The sequence below is a fragment of the Castor canadensis genome, chromosome 12 (assembly GCF_047511655.1).
Source record: "Castor canadensis chromosome 12, mCasCan1.hap1v2, whole genome shotgun sequence".
NCBI classification, from domain to species: Eukaryota; Metazoa; Chordata; class Mammalia; order Rodentia; family Castoridae; genus Castor; species Castor canadensis.
Window position 1 is genome coordinate 89,315,612 of NC_133397.1, and position 25,998 is coordinate 89,341,609.

General features: G+C 39.7%; 1 protein-coding gene across 1 annotated transcript in view; it reads left to right on the forward strand.

Moving 5' to 3' along the window:
• Positions 1-25,022, forward strand: part of Slc9a4 (solute carrier family 9 member A4) — a 61,344-nt gene extending 36,322 nt beyond the window's left edge. The window contains exons 7-12 of the mRNA XM_074050453.1: positions 2,470-2,540; positions 4,324-4,485; positions 10,054-10,150; positions 15,090-15,221; positions 15,879-15,966; positions 20,856-25,022. Coding sequence (XP_073906554.1) covers positions 2,470-2,540; positions 4,324-4,485; positions 10,054-10,150; positions 15,090-15,221; positions 15,879-15,966; positions 20,856-21,211 — 906 coding nt within the window. The 3' untranslated portion in view covers positions 21,212-25,022. The remainder of the gene's footprint in view (positions 1-2,469; positions 2,541-4,323; positions 4,486-10,053; positions 10,151-15,089; positions 15,222-15,878; positions 15,967-20,855) is intronic.
• Positions 25,023-25,998: the final 976 nt, after the last annotated feature.

Below are 25,998 nucleotides of genomic sequence, written 5' to 3' on the forward strand. Positions count from 1 at the left end.
AAAATAGAAAATGAAAAAAAAAACCCTCCAAGTTCAAATGCAATGAAGTTTCAGTCTTAATAATTTTGGTGTCCATCTCAGTCTCCAATCCTGGAGATGGTGCCTCAGATGTTGTTCTGTAGTTGTCTCATCAAAGGGGATGCATAAAGCAGAACAAAACTGCACACACACACACACACAAAAACCCACAGTGTCCCAAGTTCAAATGCAATACAGTTTCAGTAAGTTTTTCAGCATGCAGGTGTAGTTCAGTTGTTTTCTCATCAAAGGTAGGGAGAGAGAAAAAAAAAACAGTCTGGAGACGGGTCTATGGTATCTGCAGCTGTGGCTTGCCTGCCCACTGCTGTCAGCCTGCTGTTGCTGGAGGCGTTGTTTATGCAGTTCTCTGGGGTGAGCTTAGCACTCATCTGGCCCTGCAGGCTTTGTTTACTCAGAGTTCTCCTGTGCGAGAGCCGCTGCTACAAGCTTTCCCCTTTCCAAGCACACTGAGGGAGGTGACACTGCACCTGCTTTTCAGGCCTGTGTGTTTATTTACAGCTCAAGTGGGAAGTCGGTCTTTCCCCCTCTCCTGTGGAGTTTTCCTTCCTCCACCACTCTCACAAGCTTTCCCACTCCTGATTGCTGGGTGCGTGCCCCTGCTCCTGCTGGAGCCTCTCTTGTTTATTTACAGTTCTGGGAAGGATTCCCTTCCCCCAATCTTTGGCGCTCAGTGCGCCCCACCCTCTTTCCCGTGTGTCTTTATTGTTCTTATTGCCTATTCCTCAGTTTCTCTTTTTTCCCCTGGTGGAGGTCGGTCTGTCCAGGGGGCTATGCTGCTCTGGCCCGGAGCTGTCTGTGGGAGTACCGCAGTACTGCTAAGCTCACCTGGTCTGCATCTTCCTAAGCCGTCTGGGCGTGGGCTACTGGCGGCCCAGGGGCCCTCCTGGTTTCTCCATTTAACATGAAGTGGAGATGCTCTGTGCCGGCTGGAGGTGTGGAGGGGGTCAAAGTTTTGCCTCTTCTCGGTGGTTTTGCCTGCAAGGTGTGTCTCCAGCGTCTCTCCAAGATTTCACTATAGGAGGCTCGCTTTCTGCTTCCTCCCTCTAGCCGCCATCTTCTCTTTCTGAACTCTTAATAAGAAAAGAGTACAGGCTGTTATTACTTCTATAGATCTTGCCTAGTGGTAATTTGGAGTGGCAACATTCCACTATGACAAAGATGACAGATACTTGGTTTCTAGCAGTTTACCTAATTTATGGGGAATTTATTGGGAGAGGAAAGAGAAGGAGAGTGAGACGGAGGGGGAGGGGGAGGGAGAGAGAAGAGGGAGGGGGAGAGGGAGCATCAACAAGACTTCAGCTTTGTTATGAAAGCATTCTGGTCATTATTTCTTGATGAGCACACCCAAAGTGAAATGAGTGTGGACAAGCAGTGACTGGGCGCACTTGGCTCATGGCTATTCAGGGGATTCAGGCTCTGAGTAAATAACTGGGCCAGACACTTTTTAGGTTTCCTCTATCCCTGAGGATTCATAGTTCTAATGAAATCGTCCCAAATCATCCCTGAATTTCATAGTAAAAGTTATCCAAGGAAATAAAGTAATTCAAATCCCATGAAATCCAAACTAAAAATTTTCAAGGTCACTTGAAAATATTTGACAGAGTAGGACATGGAGTATTTTAAACCATAATAGCTTAATCTGATTTTTGTCCCTATTTTTATCTCCTCAGATTCATTATTTTGAGAAATTATACAATATATTATATAAGTCTATAGAACTTCAATATTTTACTCCCTTATCATTTATTTTTTATTTTTTTCAAAAATCACCCCTAACAGCAGAAGACAGTAAATCAATTAAGTATTTAAGGAATAATTTGGTATTTGAATCTATTTTGCAAAAAAAAATTTAGAAACAAGTATAGACTTCAACAATTTCTAACTTAAATTGTTTAGAGACTAATATGCAAGAATTTTAAGATTGTGTTTTCCCTTAAATTCTTGTAAACAATAAAAATTGTAGTATAATTGGCTTGGATGTTGAAATGTCTAAATGATTAGGTACAGTCTCATTTTAATAGATTATCTGGAGAATTTTATTTTGAGAAACTGTATGAATTGGATGCTGGTAAGGTTTTTTGACAATGAAATTAAAACTTACAGTTAATTATTAGACATATTTATATGATTCCTATAATAAGAAATTTCTTACATCATTCTAGAAAAGTATTATTCAAAGGAAATCCCAGGTGCCCTGTTTTTGTTATATGTCATGTGAATTTTCAAGAGCTTATCTATAAGATCTTTTAGTCATGAAACTAAGTTGACTTGCCATGACATATTTTAGTTACATGAATAGATTGATAGAAAAGAAGATATACTTCAATAAATTAAAGCCTCCTCTAGTTTCCAAAGTATATTAATTTTTCTTGTATGCTTTTTAGAGCTTGTAGTTCACCAGCAACCATTTTCTTATGTTTGGTTTGGCAGCTGATGGATCATTTGAAGGCTGGAATCGAAGATGTGTGTGGGCAATGGAGCCACTACCAAGTGAGAGACAAGTAAGGAGGTCAGGATTTCATCCTACTAAGGATAATTGTGGCACAGGGACATTCCAAAGGGGACCAGGAAGATAAAGGGCCCAGGAGCCACTGTGTACAAGAAACGGTTGGAAGTCTTGGACATGCCTAGTCTGGGAAATGAGAGCTGTCAGGCAGAGGAGACTATTGACTTGGTTTAGGTTGCTTCAGTGAGAACTAACACAACTGATATATGGAAATTAGAAAACTTTATTTAAGGTAAAAACAGGGTCAAGGTTCTTCATGATAAAAGTGGCTCAACCATGTCAGAAGGCTGCAAAGGGCATTTGGTGACTAGTTAGGAATTTTGGAGAGGGATTCCATCACTGTGGAGAGCACTCCAAAGGAAGACCTGCAAGGGTTCTTCCTACATAATGATTCTTTCTTCTTTGCTGTCTCTCACATTTCTGAACCAATGCCGTTTCTGACTTAGTCTAGAGGAGAAAGACAATGGTTGTAGACAAAGGATGTGAGTTGTCAGTGAGTGGTTGTTGGCAGCTGAAGCCATGGGATGCATGAGATTATGACAAGGGTGTGAAGAGAAGACACCAACTGAAGATAGGACTCTGAGAAGCAGAAGGAGACAGGAAGAAGTGTCCAGGAAGGCTGGGAGGAAAGCAGAAGTGAGCTAGTATATGGAAGACACTGAGAAATGACCCAGTACGTAGAGAGACACAAATGGCCAGTAGAGTTAGGGCAATGGCAGCCACTGGAGTTGAAGAGAACAGATCAAGGTGGCTCAGCAAGAAGAATGTCAGACTCATGGCAAAGGTGGGGATTACAGAAGGATAAAGACCAGGAACCATGGCCTGTCATGAAAAAGAGCAGAAAACTAGAAGATCAAAGGGTTACCCAGTTGAAGCGAGAGTAGGTGTGATTGGAGGCAAACAGATCACAAAGCTTAGGAGTCAGCCTGCCACACCTGGCGGGGACTTAATGAATAAGGAGGCTGCCAACCTTGTATACCAGGAAACCAATCACCAGATAATAAGCCAGCAGCCCAGGAAGTTATGTTCCCCTCCAGAAAATAAAGCAGGCCCACAAACTACTCTTTGAATGTAAAATGATTGGAAGTGTTGAGAATTCCAACTCCAAACAAATGGTCTATTCCAAAGGCACCACATGCATGCACACAGCTCAGTCTAATAGGTTGGCCAGAGGTTCACTACAGTAGTCAGCGGCCATCAGTGTCTAGCCTATTCACATTCTCCATCATTCAGACTGTTAGGACATATGTGGGCTTTTTTTCTCCCCCCTAATTGGCGGATTCAGAATGATCTGCAACATAATAGGGCAAAACTACTGTAACTACCAGGCCATTTAAACTTATTGGGCTCTGGTTGAATAGGCCAGCGTTACTGTAAGTGCAGCTGCTGCTGTTATGAGCTATTAGAATGGGACACTTGTTCAAAAGCCTCAAACCCCTCATTTCTCTCTTATAATTGGAACTGAATGGGGCTGGGCCTCCCCTGCTCCTCACTTATGCACACTTTTTGCCTTGATTGCAGCTTGTCCTTTTCTTTTTGTTCAGTTGATTTTCAATGTATTCAAGGCCACTAGACCATTCTTTCTTTATTTAAAAAATGCAGAAATACTATGAATTTTAAAAAAAAAATGTGTTCAAATGCTAAGAATTCCAGGCACTGCCCTTGATGTTTTTCAGAATAAAGTTAAGTAGTAGTTTGTTTTAAGAAAAAAAACAACGCATACCTACATAACACATACAGAGATTCAAGATTCCTAAAATATTGGTTTTCATTATTAGGTTTAAGAAGTTTGATCATAGATATTTACGGAAAATCCTAATTCGACAGAATCTACCGAAATCAAGCATTGTCTCTTTGTACAAGAAACTGGAAATGAAACAAGCTATTGAGATGGTGGAGTCTGGGATACTAAATTCCACAGCTTTCTCCATTCCTCAGCAGTAAGTCATGTCCGCTTCTCATCTAGGCCTTCTATGTCAGAATGTCAGAAGGAACTAATTCAGGGCTCCATTTAAAGGTAATACCAGAGAGAAGAGGCAGAATGATGAGTGTGTTAGTCTGATTTCCATTATGGTAAGAAATGCCTGAGGTAATCAGCTTATAAAGAGAAAAGGTTTATTTTGGCTCACAGTTTTGGAGGTTCCAGTCCATAATTAGTTGGCCGTGTTGCTTTTGGGCAACACAGTATGGCAGCAATACATGCAAAACTATTCATCTCACAGAACAGAAGCAGGGTCTGAGGTTCCAATATCTCACTCAACAGCATATCCTAATGATCTGAAGACCTCCCGTCTACAGGTTTTAAGGCCCCAGCTCTTAAATATTCCACCACCTGTTAATAGCACAAGGGCTATGGACCAAGCATTTAATACCTTTGGGGAACTCTTACCTATACCATAACAATGAGGAAGGAATCATAAACAATTATTGTCTAAACCTTGGCATTTTGTGGTTTGATTCAGGCTCAGCTTGTTTCACCTGGTTTCTGAGAATTACTTTCCAGCAAAAGTTGCCTCCCTGTAGTTATATGAAATCTTCCTTTGTGAGTGAGGAGCAAGTGAATTATAGAAGGATGGAATGGCTTATAAGATTTCTTTCCTTTTACTTTTAATCAAAAATCTTTTTCCTTTAAGCCCTGTTTACTTGATTATTTCTATCCTATTATTGTATTTCTTTTCCTGCAAGTCATTTTTCTTCCTCTGTGATAAGAGGAGAGACAAGTTAGCTTTCTGAGATGCTAACTTGGATTTGGGGATGTATCAGTAAGCCTTGTGTCACTATAACAAAATATTGACACAGGCTACTTGTGAAGTAGAGAGGTTTATTTTGGCTCATAGTTCTAGAGGTTCAAGTCCAAGGTCAGGTAGCTCTGTTAGTTTGGGCCTCTGATGACTGCAGCACAATATGGTAGAAACAGTGTTGGAGCAAATGCTTACATCTTGAACCAGGAAGCAGAGAGAAAGGAAAAAACTGAGGTCACAGAATCTTCTCTAAGGGCACGTCCCCAGTGGCCTAAAGACCTCTCACTAGGCTTCAGCTCTTTAAGGTCCATATAGACTCCACAATTGACACCCATGGAGACCAACCTTTTACATATGGACCTTTGGGGAACACCCATTCAAACTATAGCAGTGGATGAGTTGTGGTAGTATGAGGTGTGGTAGTTGGTGAGCTATTTAAAAAGAAAGCAGTGTTTTCAATTGTGTTTAAGGGCAAGGTCTAAATGAGATTGTGAGATGTGCTTTGAGTCTTTTTTGAGACCAGCTTGGAATAGGAGCAAGGAATTGGCTGGAAGACTCTAGGGAGTTGATGCAGAGGCAATGTGTATGGAGAGGCAATACCCGTCTATGAATCCACCATTACATCATGAGTGTCTTTGAAACATAGTCTGTCTCTTGAACTACCTACCAACCAATTGTCCTCAAAACTGGCTAGATATTTTTGAAAGCTGCATTAGTTCACTGATACTTAATAAGAGCCCCTTCAATATTACAAGAATTAATTTACCTCTCACAGAGGCTCTCTTCTAAGGAATGGTTTATGAATTGGGAAAATTAATAACAACATATATTTGGGAAAGGAGCACAAGCCTCCCTCTCCATCCTGTCATCTTCAGAAGGTAAAGACACTTGATCATGAGCTTCAAGCATATCCCTATATTAGAAAGGCAAGATGAGAGAAATGTGAAGAATAGGTAGCAATAAAATTGACACAAAGCTCTGGGTGTTATTTTTTAGGTAATACCTTCCCCCTTTACCTGCTAATGAATCAGAAATGCCATTGCTTTCTTATATGGCCTGGGAAAAATCTAAACTAGTGTCCCTGAGGTATCTCAGCATAAACAGAAAGCTTTCTGCCTTATGTCTTGGTGAGATTGTTTTTGTGGCTTGTTTGTTTGTTTTGTGCTGACCATTACATGATTTTAAGGAAACTTCTGATACTAAAATGGGAAAAGGCTAACAAATATTTTTGGCAATGCTGTACTGAGCCATAGTGGAGCTGGAAGCAACAGGAAAGATCAGGAATGCTGATCCTGTTTACCTTAGAATGATGCTATCTTATTCATCAAAGATTTTTTTTTGCATTTTCTAAAATATTGCATTCAAATATTCAAGGTATTACTTAATGATTGAACTTTTTGGCTTCCCCTTACATTTTCTACTTTAGCTGTAGTCCCACTTATTAGATGCCCAGTGTGTGCCACACACTGTGAAAGCAGACAGAGGCTCTGTTTTTGTGGGCACTGTACTCTAGTAAGATCATGACCTTAACAAAACAAAGACAACAAAATGTACAATCATATAGGATAGGGAGTTACAGGATCGTGTGAGAAGTGAGTCTCCTGAGGTCTCCGGGTATGTGACCTGCTCACTGAAGGATGAATTGGAGTTAATGCAATGGCTGAGGACCTACCGACAGCTCCAGGCAGTGTAGACCTTTAGGAACTTCCACAATTGGTTTGCTCTGTAGTTATGTGAGCACTTGGTCTAGGAATGTAGGGGTGCTTATCTCCAATGAGAATCAGTCTGTCATACTAAAGCCTGTTTTGAATCTCTGTATTACAGGGCATTTGCTATAAGCAACTGCTTCAATTTCTGACCACAGGGCAATTTTTAAACCAGCCTTATTTAGATTTCCTCCCCTTCCCCTTTGAGTTAATTATTTCTTCAGACATTGGTTCAAGATTAGTAAGTCTTACAGAAAAGGGGTTTATTTTTTTCCCCTCCTATATAGTCCACTATAGCCCTATCTATTTAGTTAACTGGGATGAGAGAAGTTTTTTGAAATCTGGTATTTAATACAACTTTAGTATCTAAATTGCATTTATTTGATCTCATTAGAAATCTGTAGGACGTCAAGCAAAAAGGAATTCCTCTCCTAAGATCAAAGCAGCTAATTTCTAAAAAAACAAACCTTTATACAATAATAGGAAAATGAAGTGTGTACTCAGCTCGCTTTTCATTATTCGTATGAGAGGATAACAACAAAATGCACATATATTTTCTTCTTTAGAAGTTTAAGCAATTGTTCTACAAAAGGTTTAGGTTTCCAAATTCAGTGACCTTCAGGAGAAAGCTACTGTCAGGGTTGTCTGTGGTACAGGTCATAGCACACTGATACCGTGGAATCCCATTGCTTTTACATTCATTAAATATTTGAACTTCAAAATCACCCTGTGGAATAGAAAGGATATATACTTTGATTATTAGTTCAAATATTGAGCAACTCATCTCACTCACGAGTGGCAAATTGTTAGAAATTTTCAGAGGATAGAAGCTCAAAATGATTAAAGAGATGAAGCTTTAAAAATAATTTGATTAATATTATAGGGATATTAAAATATTTATAAATTTAGTGGCATGACAAACTGCAACTGTACAACCTCAATGTATTGTACTTTAAAACTCCCAACTAATTTTGACATAGACTTTATTGTTTTAGGTGTAAAATAACTTCATTAGTATAACATCTTATCAAAATAGAAGAAAGGAAGACAGGAAGGAAGGAAGGAAAGAGGGAAAGAAGGAAGGAAGGAAAGGAAAGGCACATTCAAATAATTTGGATTCATATTTTCTCAGAAATTTCCTTTATGGATAATAAATGAATGTTCCAGAGACAAGTCTTCCAAGTTGTCATTTGAATCTTTTGACCTAGGCATCATCACCAGTTTAGTTTATCTAAGGATTGTATCTTTCCCATGCTTGTGATACAAGCATTCCAGGGATGCTTGTGTTAATGAAGTGACTCCAAGGAAACTCCATGTATCACCTCGCTCAAATTAGCCATGAATCTGCATAATTGGTGTTGCAGCTTCTCAGTGTGGATTGGGGGAGTTAATCCTTTGAGATGCCCCTATTACTCTCTCTAGCCAATAGCCAGTGTGGACTTCATTAAGTCTGGTCCTTCCCAAAGTGATCAATTATAAGCTGGGGTGAGTGCCAAGTTAGGTTTACTGCTATATCAAGTTTTACTCTGCCATTCCCTTTATCAGTCATTTTTCCTATTTGTTTTACCATGAACACAGAAAATGGAACTGTTTGACTAGCTTGTGTATCTGCTTAACAATACATTACACCTCCCATAATGAAAGAACGTGTTCTGATTGTGAGAGAATGTGTGTACCTCAATCAGAATAAATTTTACTTGGAGGACGTTTACACAGTTACGTTGAAACGCCTTGATAATAATGTTTAGATCACCAAGGGTGGTAACTGAAAATCAATACAGTTGACATTCGCAGCTATAAGATAGGAAACTCTGATTTCAATAATTTTGTAGAAAGGGCATTAGTCAATCGTTAGATAGCATTGCTAAATAAAATCCTGGCATAGTGGTATGCAGCATCCAAGCCCTTTAAAATATTTTACCAATCTCACATTACTTTCAAAATGTCCTTAATATTTATGACTGTATTGCTACTGATGTTCGAAAAAATACTTAAAGGGGGTCTTCATGTAAACTAATAACTCATCTCTGTGATCTAGCATCCTAAAAACATACAGAGGCAGAAACTGAGTCATTGGTGCCCTTATGCATTCAGAATAGCTGTAGCTAGAAGGAACAGGTGAAGAGGAAAACAGACAAAAAAATTTCAAGATGATAAGGAAGGTGGCAATATTAAAGGGAGGCTTTAATTTTCTTTAATTCTTTCCTTTTTATTCTTATGCCCAACAGTGAACACATAGTACTAGTCTAATAAAAAGCTATTTTTTTCTTTAAATCACAGCCACTAGATTGTAATCAAATACATTTGTCACATGAAAATTCTTCCCATAGCAATGTCCTGACTTAGAAATCCCCAGAGGACAATTGTGCATTGACTGCTAACCTGGGTCAGGTTTTAAACTCTTCAGGAGTTTGTGGTGCCAGTGTCTCAGAGCTGGGTTGACTTTCAGGTGCAAATGGTTTAATTCTTTTTGTAAAATGTGATGCCAGTTTCTGAAATTATTTCTTAACTATTGGGTAAAATCCCTCCAGGTGAATGTACTCACACAACTTCACTATTCTCTTCTAACCGGGTTGCTCGAAATGTGGTGTGTGGATGGCCTTGCTCTGTGAACTGGTTGCCAACTGGCCAGAGTGAGATTAAGCACGGGACTAACAAAAAGTCAGCATTTGGCTGAGTATTTTTTCTCCATTTAACTTAACAGTGAATATTGGGATATCATTTTGTGGTAAAATTTTCTGACAATTGATTTTTACTGTGTTCTACAAACATCAATTTATAACAGATTGAACACAGAAAATGGAGGAGTAAAAATTATTTGGTTGTAATCACCTTAAATCCCCTTTGCAAAATGGGTCAGAATAATTAGCACATGAAAACTACAAAAGCAACAGTTTTGAAAATTTAAGACACATGTTCTGACATTTCAGATCAATTTACTAAAATAGTAGGAATAATTATGTAAAAATACAGGTCTGGAAGTTGGGATTCCCACTTTTTTGTGGCACCTCTTGCTGAGAGGGAAGAATAACACTTGGTTTTCCTCCAGTGATGTTCCCAGGGCCCGAAGGATACAGGAAATCAAACGGCTTTCCCCTGAAGACGTGGAGTCCATGAGAGACATTCTGACACACAACATGTACCAAGTTCGACAAAGGGTATGTATGAACCCTCTGGCTCGCCCCTGCTGCCTGTTCTTGGAACCAGTTCTTCAGGAATCCATTTTGTTGGCATTGTCCTCTCTAAAGTGGCCTCTTGCTGAACAAGTTCTCTCTGCTTGGTTTGGAGAACAGAAAGCTAATTGTTACATTTCTACTGCAAATCTGCACCTGCGGCATAAAAAGAAATGTAAATCCAGTTGCTGTCTCTAGGGGTCAGGCTACCCCAGCCCTTTATCTTGGAGCTTTCCAGAACTTGTGACCTCCCTGTACTCCAAAGACATGACAGACATGCAGTCTAATTCATCCAGCACAGAAAAAAGATGGCACCAGGACACTGGTGACCATCAAGTTGACTAAGTGATGTCAACTATAATAAAAGGTAAAAAATTGCATTCAGTTAGGTTATAATATTGGAGCTATAATGCTGAAAGCCAGAGCAAAAACAGACATATTAGGCAACTTATTTTTAATTTTGGAACTGGGTCTGGAATCTGCACTACTCCTTAGGAACTAGTCCAAAGTACATAGAAGAATATTTCTGGAAATAATGGATGAGTATTTCAGAAACTTTGATTAAATTAAAGGATAGTTAGACTGATGTCATCTCTATAGGAGCTTTTTGTTGAGGACTCAATTGTCCATCCTAGTTCTTGGGTGTGATTGTAAGTATGTTCATTGTGAGGGCCTTTGTTTCTGTGATTATGTCATAGATCATAGTCTTAATGGGATTTATAGTCAAAACTCATTTTCAAATGGAAGATACTGGTTTTAGTGATGCTGATGATTTGACTTGTTTAAGGTCACACAATAAATCCGGGTTAAGAACACAGATCTTCCAACCACCTACCCAGTGTTCCTTCCCTGACTCCAGATTTATGTAATCCAGTGAAAATGAGTGTTCTGTTTCAGAAAGGTTGATGAAGGACTGTAGGTCAGTTTTGCAGATAGCGTGTTTAGAAGTAAATTCCACAGCCTTTAAATCATTCCAAGTGAAACTGTTTCAGTAAGACTATCACATCCTGCCTTTGATAAATAGAGAAGAACTTCCTGTTTGAAGAATGTAGCTAGTGTAGTGCGGGACATGGCCTGCGGGGTACCTGGCACTCAGCATTTTCCCCACCTTGACGAACTTAGGGAAAGGATCAGAAATGGAGGTGGACATTCTGAAACTCCAATTCAATCTCAAGTGGTTCTTTCCTCTCTCTCCTTCCCCAGTACAGGTTCCCATATGGCCCCCTTTCTTCTTTTGTAAGATTCCTCCTCTATCTCTCCTTCAAAGTTCTCCCTTCCAAGCTACGCAGCACCTCCATTCCTTGTTGCTCCACATTTAAGCTCATGGTCCTCTTCTCATGTAAAGTATGGAACTGCTGAACAGGTTGTCCATGACCTGTCCCCACCTTTCCTTGCTCCTCCAGTCTCATTTGTCACTACACTTTGAATGACATACTTCGTTTTCATGATAACAAACTCATCCCCCATGCTAAGTATCATGGCGAGTCAAATGAGAACATGGTTAATGCAGAGCACCCTTACAACTGTGAGATGCCTTTTACCAGTGCTTTCAGTACTTTGAGAGTGAGGCTCACCAGCCCTGCTCCTTCCTGTCTTTCCTTCTAAGTCTACCTTTAAGAGGATAGTGACAGTCCTGTCTTCTGCCATGGTCCTTTTGCTCTTTTAAAGGGAAAACCATCCTGAAAACACAGTCTAGAGAACTGTTCATCCACTCTTTCCAATGGATAATCTATGTTTTTAAGGGTTGACACATGGGTGTATGGAAGCCATCTGCAGTCCTCAAGCCTGAGTGATAGGTGCAGAGTGGGGGATTTCTCACTGTCTGGGTCTTGGAAGGGTGTGTCTTGGGAGTAAGAAGTCACTTCAGTGCAGGCAAAGATGAGTATATGATTGACTCTGGGGAATCCTACAACATAGTTATCTGAAACCAAATTGGCCCTGGTGGGTCTGCAGACGCTCTCACCCCTCAGCAGGTCCAGGCTGAAATCAATGTGGGTAGGAGGTTGAGGGACAAAACTCAGGAAATTCCCAATGGGACAACCATGGAGGAAGGTCTCTGGAACACAATGGAATGGGGACTGAGAAGCATTCTGTCCAAATGTACAAAAGAAGAAACCATCCTTGGCCCAGGCACAAGGAGAGGTCTCAGATTGATCCACAGTCACTGTGGTGGTCTAGGTGATCAGATTACTCTAAGAATTTCCATAAAGTTCCAAAGCAAGGGAACAAATTATTCAACTTCTGTTCTCTTCAGCAAATAGTTAATGTGCATCCAAAGGTGCCAGACTTAGGGACATTGCACATTGAAATACAAAGTATTTTTCTCCCATAAAACTTAAGGTTTCGTGGGAAAAACAAGGAACCACCTCTGTCACAATAGGACAGAACTGGGCACTGGTGGCTCATGCCTATAATCCCAGCTACTCAGGAGGTAGAGGTCAGGAGGATCGCAGTTCAAAGCCAGCCTGGGCAAATAGTTCTCTAGACTCTATCTCAAAAAAACCCAAAAAATCTCACCAAAAACGGCTGACGGAGTGACGGAAGAGGTTAAGAGTGCCTCAAGCAGTAAGAGAGCCTCCCTAGCACGTGTGAGGCCCTGAGTTCAAAACCCAGTGCCTCCAAAAAAAAGAACAAATAAAACAAACAAATAAAAAACAAGAGGGCATAAATGGAGAGAGGAAAGAGAAGAAACTAGTACACACATTATATGCATAGGAGCATCTATATAGTTGCTTCAGACAGACAAACAAACAAGGATGACAGTTTCTGAGGCAAAATACAAGTACAAGTGTCCAAATGTTACTTGAAGTACAGCTTCCTCCAAAGTCTAGGTATGGAAATTCCTTCTATGACTATATGTTTACACACACATATACACATAGATGTATACATAAACATGTACACATGTACATATACACTGAACTCAGATTTGCATGACTAGCATTGATGGAAAATTGTAAAAGTTTGACTACATATATTGATTTAAGCATTAAATATGCTTATCATAGTGTCATATTGTTTTTAATATTTCAATGTATAAAATGTACTTAGGTTAAGGTCTGTCCTTAGAGACGATGGATAAGAATTCCTATTTCAAACTGTGTTCACAATTAAATTTTTGGCCAAATTCTTGTCAGCTCCTATTAGGGAAAGCAGAAAGTCAGCTTTGCCCCTGCCTCCTTGTTCTGTTGGCCTTCAACGTGTGCCTTTTGTGTGTAGTACTTTTAGGCAATTATGTGATTGTTAAAGATTTATTCAGTTAAACAGATAATGAAAGTCACCAATGTAATGCCTAGTCACTAACACTCAATAGCAGAAAGCCAGTGAAACTCTGGAGGGCACTGTTTCACCCTCTCCTTGTTAGGAACATCATCTTCTGTTCAGACAGGAAACTGGAAACTCTCATGTCTAGACCAAGTAAGGTCTGTCATAGATCCACAGACCAAGAAATAATGAAGATTAATCTCTTGAATTTTTTGAATAGAAAGGGAAGTATTAATATTTTCTTTTCTTACCCCAGGGATCATATCATAGCACCTTGGAGTTTGTGCCCTCTACCAGAGTGACACATGATCACAAACTCATTTCTGGATCTTTGCCAGTGCCCCCTTGTACTTTCCCTTCAAGTTGGTTAACAGATCCTGTCTTAGTTCTTGTGATCTTTCTTTTCAGAACTTAACCCTCCAGATAGCACCCACTCATCTTTCAAGACGCACTTCAGTGTCATAAACCTGACTCTTCCAAGCCTAATTAAGTGCCTTTTGCCTGTACTCCATAATTCCCAGATGATCCAACACATACGACCCACTGAAGCACATATTATCTCATTATATGCTGAACTCCCCCAGAAGACTATAAGCCATTGGAAGGACAAAATCCTAATTTATTCACTTTTAAATCCTGTACTTTTGCTTCACCTGGCACACAGAATAGCCACTCTATTGCAGTTGAGCTGCTTATCGTCTTCAAAGCATCCATTAAGCAGTGGGGATAACATCTGAGGCTGAATGCTAGTATCCAGCAGGATTTGTGGGTGTATTGGTGCACATAGTGTGTCATCTGCTCGCCCCAGAGAAACTGGGCATTCTTGAGGTGGGGGAGAGGGAGGGGGCGGAGTGGGTGGTAAGGGAGGGGGTGGGGGCAGGGGGGAGAAATGAACCAAGCCTTGTATGCACATATGAATAATAAAAGAAAAATGAAAAAAAAAAAGAGACTGGGCATTCACTGATAAACCTGGAGTAAGCAAAAAGGGGGAGAAGAAAGTCAGTTAAGAGTCTTGCAAATATTTGTTTAAGATGTGATGTTGGCCTGTGGTCAATGACAAATTTTTACTGGTCTGGGGTAAGGGCAAAGAAGAAATGAATCATGAAGCTAAGTTGATTTGATTCGATGGACTGTTCCTTATTATCCGATTTTATCCTACTCTCTTGATTTTTAAAGACCTCTTCCTTTCTGAATTGGCAATAATGATAACAAAAATGATTGATTTGGGGGGGAATGGGTGGGAGTATGTTTCCTTAATTGGCAAATTGGAAAAGATTAACCCTGTGGAAATTCCCAAAGTAGTTTTCCATCTTTCTTATCCATTCAATCAAAATACCTAGGAACCGCTGGCCTAGCATTTAAAACTATCTGGGAACGATGGGGGTGGAGCAGCTACGGTCTGTAGGCGCCTGAAGTTGGTGGGGCTGCTGAAGGGGTTACAGAAGGCACAGGCGTAAGACAGAGCTCAGCCTTGAGAGCCGTGATGGCAGACCCCTTTCAGGAGGAGGCCTGCTTCGTGTGCTCCAGGTGGTGCTCAGCCCAGCTGAGGTCCTCAGTGCCTGGCTGCCCCAGCAGCTCGGGTGCACCATGTTCCCGGGGCCTCCTGGGGCTGAACCTTGCGCTAGGGAAGTTCTTACTTGCCTTTTCGTTCTCTCTGCAGACCCTGTCCTACAACAAATACAACCTCAAACCACAAACAAGTGACAAGCAGGCTAAAGAGATTCTGATTCGCCGCCAGAACACTTTGAGGGAGAGCATGAGGAAGGGTCACAGCCTGCCTGGGGGAAAGCCGGTGCGTGGGTGCTGCTGACATGTGACATTTTTTCAGTCTGCAGATGTTTATCACCTGATACCTGGGTCTATTTCTGGCCAGTGCCTCTCTGGCACTTTGTTGCCAGAGAGAGTCAAAGGCAAAAGAGGGTAGGGCACCCAGGCAACCTCCTCCCGCCTCACCCCCCACCCCCACCAGGGCGTCAGGGACCAGAGGTAGCTGCGCATGAGGTCTGCGGCAGTGAACTGCCCTCTAGGATAGATCAGCGATTGCGACATGGCTCCAGGGCCAAGTCTGGACCGACACCCCATGAAGAACAGGTGCTGAACATCCCAGGAGGTTATAGGGAGGGATTGTTCTTGCTAAGACTTGTGAGCCTCCTCTTGAAGTCACCTACCATGTACCTCAACTCTCCCTGTTTGAGGCCATATCAAAATGGAGGCTGGATCTAGGACAGATGCTGACCTTGATCCTAAGCCCAGGTAGGCTGTGGGAGTAACTAAAAAGTTCACAGTGGTTCATTTTACCATGAGAGAGAAGGGAAATACTCTTTTTTTAAAAGCTGGTAATGAAGCAAGGCACCTTGGTACAGGTCTGTGTTTTTCTCTTTATTTGTCACGGGGAGGTCTCCAGTGCAGTAGCTCATTCCGCTTTTTTTTTCCTACTTGTTGCCCACAGGCTGGCACCAAAAACATTCGCTACCTCTCCTTCCCCTGCAGCCATCCCCAGCCAGCAAGGAGAGAAGGGAGGGCTGTTGAATCCACAGGTAACCTGATGTTTGTACACTCTGTCTTTTTCCTATAGAGAGTCACTTGGTAAATATTTGGGGGTTTGCGGGCCAAGAGGCAAAAATCAAGACTATTATATAGGTACTCATACGGCACCAAGAAGAACACAAGTTCTAGTAGGGGTGAAATTCAGAATTTTGTTTATGGACAATGAAATTTGAATTTTATATAACTTTTACTTGTCAGGAAATATTCTTTCCTCTGATTTTTTTCGGCCATTTAAAAATGTAATGATAATTCATAGTTCACAGACCAGACAAAGAGAAGGTCCTAATTTGTTGTGCTCCAGTTTAATTTGTTGGGCTCCAGGGACATTGTGGAATTCACCTTCAATTTAAATATGAGCAGAATTCTGCAAAGTTGGTTAACTTTTGCTGAATAATTCCAAAATTTACTGATTAAAAATTTCCCATTTAACACTTAAATGGGAATCTCAGAATTACTGAAACTGCTTATTTTTCTAATAAAAGCCAAGTTAATGTGCTTTAAATGATGACTTTCTATCAACAAAAGGTGACATATAATGTATGTCATATGCCATGTTATCTATGTTGATCTTCATAAAATTTTAAACATTAAAGATCACATTGAGAATTCAAGTAAACTACACATAGAATTTTAGAACATAGATTTTAAATCTTTAAAAAATAAATATAATTCACTAAAATGAGAAATTTTTTCTGGTTTAAAAACATGCTTTAGGTAAAATCAAAATTGGTAAAGACAAAGATCAATAAAGGAAGTTAAAAGCACTTGAAACACCGATGCCCAGATATAACCACCACAGAACATTTTGATTAGCATCTTTCTATGATTCTCACTATATTCTGACTCCTACATTACCCATCCCTGATACAAAGAAAAATCACAAAAACACAGCATCACATTACACATAAATTCAAATTTTAGTCATTGTTTTGTAAGCTTTATAAATTGACCTAATTCATTCAACAGTATCTTGTAGACAGGTTTCCATGTCAATAGATATGAGTCTAGTCTCATTTTAAATGGCTTAAAAATAGTCAGTTACATAGAAATATCATAGCTCACATAGCTAATTCCAAATTAATCAGCACCCTTAGGTCATGTGTGGTTGACTGTTGTACAAATAACCAAGTATTCTCTTAGTGTGTTTTTCTGAAAGTAAAAGTTTAAGGTAAAAATCATATGTATTTTAAAAATTTTAAGTTTTATTTTACTTTTTATTGACACATAGCGACTATACACTGCATATATAGCGAAAATGCCACTTCAATTTACCCCTACAGCAAAACTATGTGAAATGGTATTTTCAAAACTGGGCTGTTGTCAAACTTTTGAGTATTTTACAACATGATAGCAAAAATTTATTTTGCATATTTAATTTTCATGTGAATCTCTGAATTTTAAGTGAGGTTGAATACCTTTCTTATTTTGGGGGACAATTGCATTTCTTCTGGGGAATTTGTTTTGTGTCTGCTTTTCTCCATTTTGTGTCGGCTTGGTGCATTTCTGTAGATAAAGTTGAGGAACTCTATCTTACATGGGTATCATCCATTTCTGCTCCTATCTGTTGCTAAGCATTTTCCCTCAAGTTTCATATTTATCTTTTAGACATATTTGCTATTTGATATTTTATTAAATCTGCTCAAGCTTTCATAGAAAAATTAGAAAATGATTTGCCCATTTTTTTCACTTGAATTTTTGATAGAGTAGTTTTCTCATTTAATTTCTATCTATCTGAGTTTTAGCTTTGTGTGAGGACTAAGGTAAAGATGCACTTCAGATTGTTTTCAATGGCTGTTCTCCTATTTCTTCTCTGCCAAGATGAAGTGCTACCTTTGCAGTATTAAAGCCATCTTGAAGAGAGCTTTGGACTCTCAGTTCTGTTTCATCAATCTAGTTATCTGTTCCCAGATCATGCTCTATCTAGCAACTAGTACTATTTGATGTTATCAATGGGCTCCCCTGCAAGCAAAACAAGAGAGGGACAAAAATAGGGCACATAATAGATTTAAAATGATTTCCTGTTGCTATTTTTGCCATTTTTGAGTAAATAGAAAAGAAAGTGTCACAGTTATTTCTTGTAAGATGAGGCTCAATAGCTCATGACTTTGACTCTGGTAGCAGAAATGACCACAAAGCAAACCCACTCGAGCACTAATGTGAAATCTTTAAAAAGCATTATTAAAAATCCTCACAACACTAAAGAAATATTACACCTTGCAAAGTGTATTTATTTCAGAAGGTGGGAGTCATTTAACACTTAAAAGTGTATTCATATTATTCACCAGATGACTACATGAAAGGATCATAGCCTTCAATAGATGCCCTTAGAAAATGGCATCTCACTCATACTTTCAATAAAAGCTATTAAATGCCTGGAAATTTTATCTGGGGTTGTCTTAGCCTGTTTTCCATTGCTACAACCGAGCTCCTGAGACTGGGTTTTTTATAAAGGGAAGAGGCACGGAAGTTCAAGATTGGCAGGTCCTCACAATGTGCCATGTCATGGTGGATGGCATCACACAGTGGCAGTGAAAGTTGGAAAGAATGAGCTGTGGTGAGCGGGCACATGCAGAGGGAAGAGTTCAGTGGAACTGTCCCATCTTATAACAACCTGATTTTGAGAGAACTGATCCAGTCTTCTGAAAAAGACATTAGTTCCTCCTAGAGGTTCCATCTCCCAACACTGTCACATTGAAAAATTATGTCTTAGCGTAAACTTAGTGGGGACATATTCAAACTGTAGCAAGAACCTATATGAAAAAACAAATTAAATTCTACTCTTCACTGTTGCTTCAGTTCTGTAAAGTAGGTAGCATTGGTACCCCCACATATAATTGATTGCCTGGAGGTAAAGCCAGTCACATACACATAGGCTACACACATGAATAGGGAACATAAATCTATCAGAACAGGGCTTATAAACAAGCAGGCTTGCAAGAAGTATTAGCCAACTATGATGCAGAAATACTGACTGTTTCCAATAAGAGAATGTTGGTGAGCTGCACATAAATTTGACAGATAACTATACAGTCTTAAGTAAGGGCAGTAAATTATCCATTTTTTACTAGAGGATTTCTTTAAAAACTGTGTGCTATTAAACACTTCCTGCAAAGATGGTTTCATTAGTATCTTGATCATGGTGTTTTAAGATTTTTCTGGTGTCCCATATTATAAACATATTTTTGTCAGTTATAAACATTTGAGCATACTGTGTGAGCTCTAGTTGTGGGGTTTTGGCTTCTTTTGTTTTTTTTTTTTTCTTTTCCTTAGGAGGGAGTACAAAGTAGGAGAAAGAATAGGGTTTTCAGATTTATACAAAAATGTCTGAAAATACTGAAATTCTCAGGAGAATATTTAAAGGAAAAATAAATTCATAAGATTATTCTCATTTATATGAGATTTGCAAAAATATTCTGTTGAAGGTACACTGAAGTGGTGAAAAGACAATGTTCTATGTATGGTTAGGTAGATGGGAGATAACTGAGAAAGCACATTACCTGGACACCTACATCTCATAGTGTAGATTTACATGGCACAAGGAATGTACAGTCAGCTTTCGGTATCTAGAGGACCCCATCTGAAGATTCAACCCACTGAAGATCAGAAAAAATGTACTAAACATATACACTTTTTTCCCTTGTTAATATCCCCTAGTTAACATAGTATAACAACCATTTACATAACATTTGCATTTAGTATGTATTATAAGTAATCTAAATATGATTTAAATTATACTGGCAGGTGTGCATAGGTTATATGCAAATACTACACCATTTAATATGAAGGACTTCGTCATACCAAAATCTGGTATACCCAAGGGGTTCTGGAACTAATTCCCTAGGATACTGAGGGTCGCCTTACAAATGAGATGGCATAGGCTGATGGGAAAGAGTGAATTAGCAGCTGGACAGACTGTTGCCTGGACTCCTTTGTCATCTTCACCAGCTGCGTGATATTAAAAGTCACTTAATCTTGGGCAACTTTGGGTACTTTCCCTAGGAAATGAGGATGATTTTACTTGTCTCACAGGGCCATTCAGAGGATTAAAAAATGGCATAGTATATGTAAAATGATTAGCGCTGTAGCAGGCCATAGTAAGTTCCCATCAGTGCAAGTTCCCATGCTCGTCACTGTCACCAGGTACCAACCATAAACTGCTCTCCCACCTACTCATTTGGATGGACAGCATTAGTCACATCCTGATCTTTGCTGTGATTTTCTGTGCCTTGAATCTGCATCTCCAAAGTTGGCCTTGTCAAGGTCAAAGGGATGAAACTCAGACATAAAGCTTTCATCCAACTATCCATTAAAAACCAACCAGGCATGGTGGCACAAGTCTGTAATTGTTACATGCAGGAGGCTTTGGCAGGAGGATTGTGAGTTCAATGCCAGCCTGGGCTACTTAGCAAGACCTTGTTTCTAAAAACCAGTGGCTGAGGAATATAGCCCAGTGGTTAGAGTGCTTGCCTAGTATGGGCAAGGCCCTGGGTTATACACACACACACAAAGCCAATCACATGCACATGGCAGTACCATGTAACCTTTAGTTTTGCATTGGCTTTATGATTTATGTCCCTAGGTTGCGCCTTATGGTTTACATAACCCTGGTCAATTAATCTGATCTTGGTCAGACTGGCTTGACACTCTGGTTTCCATAGATTTCCATTTATTTATAACACTGCACATATAGCATCTGTCCCATCAACCCCTTGGGGTGGTGACCTCGCAAGGGAAAATCATGCTGATATGAAAGGAGTGTGCAAGAACTGGTACCTCATGAAGGGCTTGCTTCTCTTTGAATTTTTGCCATCTGGAAACCAAGTCTTAATTCTCATTTCATGTCTTGTTCTTTCTCTTTTTTGTCATGATGTTTTCCTAGATGATGACAGCAGCAATTCAGGATGTCCATCCATCACGTTCAGCCCATACTCTCAAACAGGGTTGCTTCAGGAAAGACGACCTACACAAGAAATGATCCCAATGAAGCCCTTGCACAGAGGAGGAAAGGCATTCAACTTAGGCCAGCAAGGCAACAACAGCCAGGAAGAGCATGGTGGCAGAGGCAGGAGGGTGGTTTTGAGGCCCAAGCCTCTGTTTCACGCTGTGCATGAGGAGTATGAATCTGAAGGGGAGACAGAGGAGGAGGCTTCAGCTACTCAGTCTAGATGGTCAACTGAGCACAGACATGGCAGGGAACGTTACAAGTCCCATAGTCCTTTGCTCCAAAGAAAATAGTTCTGTCCCCAAGACTGCCTCTGCGTCTTGAGTTTACTTTTGGGCATGTTACAAGAGCAACTCTAAGAGTGATAAGTTGAAGGCTGAGTCACATGCTTAGCTGGTGTACCTTTGCAGATGAATTCTCAGTGAGTGATAGAAGTTAACCCCACCGATCCCTAAGAATTTCTAAGAAATTCTATTCAAGACCTGAAAGAACTTCTTATCAAGACCATACTGAAATATAAGTATGATTGTTCAGTAATTCACATTGACTACATATATGTGTAACTTATCATTAAATTAGAACTAGGAGGGGAATTTGAAGTCACCAGGCTCAACATCCTTGTTTACAGATAAGGAGCAAAATGTCAAGGTCAAGGAACCAAGGTCCTATGGTGAGTTGTCCTCCTTCCAAAGTGAATACATATGGCTTTGATTTTCACGTTATGGATTAATCACATCTCAAAGCAGAGGTAAAATTTATTATAACATTGTTATATTTAATCACTGGTAATGATAGCTATGATGTACGCTATAGAATTAATCTTTGAACCATGCACTTGTAGTGTGTTTTATAATTAGAATATTGATTTTAGAAACAAACACTGGAAACACAATAGCCACAAAGAAACAGTTAAATAACAATGACGTTAATCACAGGTATTTCTTACATGTGTGTTTACAGGGTGTGATAGTTTTTCTGTTGAGTTTGGGGACTATTCTTCATTAATTTTTCATGCCTTCTACCCCCAAACTTGAGCTTAAAACTTATACTCCAGAGCTCCAATTTTACAAAACTTCTTTATCTTTCCTTCCTCCTTCCCCTCTCTTCTTTTTTTGCTTTCTCATGTCAGTGCACCTGTAGATTAGTAAATGTCTCAAATGTTATGTGAGTCAAGTGATCAACCGATGATAGTAAATTCAAGCCCCTTTAACCATTGTTTTTTGCATCTCCCCCAAGTGATCTAATCTTGCTTATCTTTAAAAGCCACATCCAAATGCTTCCTAAAACCTGCCTTGACTCCCATAATCCCCATGTGCCCCTGCATTCCTCAGGCTATGTGTGGGAAATTCTCTGTGAGTTATGCTTATACATGAACATGCATGTTTATTCTGGTAGCTCATGGCCCAAATGACAGGGAAGAAGTTTGTTCATTTTAAGTTTTTAGAAATATCTCTTTGCTTTACCCTTTTCTATTTTTTAGTTTAATTAATTTTTTCTCTTTTCAGTTGTCACAGCATCTTCCACATGGTAGACTACTTATAAATGTTGCAAAGACAATAACATTTTAGAGCTGGGAGGGATGTTAGAAATGGTCTTGTTAGATAGTCTTATTTTCCAGATGTCAAAACTGAGATGCTAAGGAAAGCAGGTTTAGAGTCTACTTTCCCTTGGGAAAAAATGGCTTGTCCTCCACTGTGACATATGGATACTGTTATTGACTAAGGGCAAATCCTTTGCCCCAGGTTTATGTTTTGTGAATGATTTTTACCCATGTTCCCACTGCAGTGGTAGAAATGGCAATGGCAAAGGCCCTTTATCTTTCTTCTTCTGTATCTGAAACAGAATCCTGCTTCTAAATTACCTAAGCATTCTGATTTTAATAAAAATTATATACTACCAAATAATAGAAATCAGCCCAAAGGGATAAAAGGACATATAAAACTCAAGAATCTGTGTAATTTTATGTTTAAAGAAACAGTTGATCAACCTCTATGCCTCATAAATGAGAGGCAATGAGTATTATTCTTAAACTGTAGTGGGAGGTACAAAGGTACATGGGGGTCACCAGAGTTCACCAATACAAAGTCATGTGTAAACTGACTTTTGAGAGATAATAGAACCTACAACCCTTCCTGGACTCCATCCACAAAGCAACAGAAATCCACATTGCAAGGGCCCCTTCCTAGAGTAGCCAGTAAGGATTAGTGCATCCACAAACTCTCCTGGTTTTCACTCAGATGCTGGTGCCATTCAGAAGAGGGGTGGTAGGACTTAGAGAGCAGTTTTAATTGGTAGGAACTATGGGGTAAACCTCCAGCTGGATGAAAAACCACCTTACTTTCTTAGGCAGAGGTCAAGCTCAGACTAAAGAGGTGAGCCATTCAGGTTAGTAAGCAGTGGAAGGTTTGTACAAAGTAGTCCCAAGGCCGGCAAGACAAGGTAAATGTCCGCACTTGCAACTCATGCCTGTCTAACCTTGTCTTCTGCACAGTAGTCCCCCTTACCTACCCAAGATCCTGGGTGGATGCCTGAGCCTGCAGATAGTACTAACCCTCATGTATTTTATTTTTTTTCCTGTATATACGGAGCTATGAGTAAGTTCAATTTATAAAGTAGACATAGCAAGAAATTAATAATAACTACAACTAGAACAGTTATAATTGTATAATGTACAATCTTATTTTAAAAATGAATTATTTATTTCTGGAATTTTCCATTTAATATTTTGGACAGCAGTTCCACTGAAACTGTGGAAGTTGGAATTGAGGATAAGGGAGAGCCACTGTATCATGAAAAGTAAAACTGTGAAAAAAGGAAAAAACTTATTTGGTGGCTATTTCCTTCCTACCTAAAGGGATTGGTTGGGTTCATGTCACCTCTCAGCTTTCCTAAGGTGAAGCACTTTTGGGGTAGCAGCAGTTACCTTGATCCTCTGGTCACTGCCTCCTGTATTTCAACAATTATGTAACCAGAGTACATTTTAACAACAGGAGCCATATAAAGAGTTGTCTTCCGGAAGGCACTTGTTCCTCTGCACTCTAAGTGGCCAGGTTGGGAAGTGGCCCCAAAGCTTCTGCCTAAATGTGTGAGAGGTTGAGGACCCAGTGATGCTAGTAACTCTGTCAGACTTGGAGACTCATAGTGAAATGCCTCATTGGATATCCAGTATTGTTTCAAAACAAGGATCCAGTTGGCTTCCATGTGCTCCTGGTGACAGCCCATGCTAGCGGTTGGTTGAGGGTTAGCAGGTGCCCCAGAAATGCTTGTGGGTGTCAGTTTCACTGTAACAGATTTTCTAACAGGCTCTAGGCAGAGCAGCAGGGGGAGTTTCTTCTTAGGTATTGAGGAAGACCTAGATGTTGCCCCTTCCTCACCTGGGGAGGGATCCAAATTGCATAAGGATCCTATCCAGAGCCTGGCTCAGATCCACTGAGCAATCAACATTCCCTGCCAGTGGCTCTAAAGAATTTGTCGTTTTATCTTCAATATCCAAAAATCTTACAGAAAATACACAAAGTCCTAATTTATCTATGAATTTTTGTTTTGTATTGTTTGTTTTTTAACTTTCCGAAAACTATTTATATTGTCAGTCTGAAGGGTCTTAGGTTTTAAAGTGAATTCTAAAGTTGAGTAAAGTGCCATTTCCTTTAACCTATACCCAAAAGGTTTCACCTTAAAGGTTTTCCACAAATTTTCTGATGCTTGGGATTCAGTAAATGTTCTTTATCCATCCTTTTCAACTCTGGCATGATGCATGGGCACCCCTCTTGTCTCTACCTGCTAAAACAGAAACTTTGGCCATGGGAGAGAATCTGCTACAATGGAGTAGAGAATAAACTATTCTGCACACTTTGCTGTTCTCTCATTCTTCTCTTTCTCTCATGAAGGCTGTGTAGTTCTGCATTACCTTCTTGGAAAAAGATTAAGCATTAAGAGATAGACCAGTGGTAGAATTACCATTCTGATGTAAGGTATGTGTGTAGGCAGAACTCAAGTCATCAGCCGGGAATGCTGGTTTCAACCTACAGGGAAAACTTTCTTTTTTTTTTTTTCTTCTATTATTCATATGTGCATACAAGGCTTGGGTCATTTCTCCCCCCTGCCCCCACCCCCTCCCTTACCACCCACTGTGCCCCCTCCCTCTCCCCCCCCACCCCCTCAATGCCCAGCAGAAACTATTTTGCCCTTATTTCTAATTTTGTTGTAGAGAGAGTATAAGCAATAATAGGAAGGAACAAGGGTTTTTGTTGGTTGAGATAAGGATAGCTATACAGGGAGTTGACTTGCATTGATTTCCTGTGCATGTGTGTTACCTTCTAGGTTAATTCTTTTCAGGGAAAACTTTCTCACCTACTCATATAGGTGCTCGCCATGCTGACCATTTAGATTTGAAATCATATGGTTAATTCAGAGCTCAGTCTCTGAAGTCAGACCATTTCTAGCCCTCAGACCGTGTAAAAATTCATTTTTGTTCCTAAGCTGAAGTTTACCCATTGATAAAATAAAAATACTAATTTTATCTGACTTATAGAATGATCATGAGGTTTAAATGACACAATAAATATGTGAGTTTTTGATTAGTGTTTGTTTTATAGTAAGACCTTGATCACTTTGGCTGTCATTATTTAGACTACAGAATATGCACTTATAAAAGAGGATATTTATTGATTTAATGACATGAAGCCTTCTGAGAGGTGGTCTGGCTGACAGAATAGAGGACACTTGAGAGGACTAGGGACAGGATGTGGCAAAAGTACAGAGCACTAAAAAATGTAGTCACAGCTCTACTTGGACATACCTCACTCCAAGTCCATCAGTCAAGAGCAAAAGCAGAAACAAGGTCTAGATATGGATTCACAGTTTTCAATCAAAGCAAAACCTCATCTTTCTTATTTCTTTGTCATTACCTCAAAATAACTGCGTTTTACTGCTTTGGGGGCAGTTATCCTGATGTGTCTTTCTGATTTTGATTTATTTTCAAAGAGACTGTGAACTTACCATGACAGGCAGTCAGTGAATAAAAGGTGAAATTTCTATTTTCTTTTGGGGGTGGGAGGATAAAACTCAATGGGATTTAATT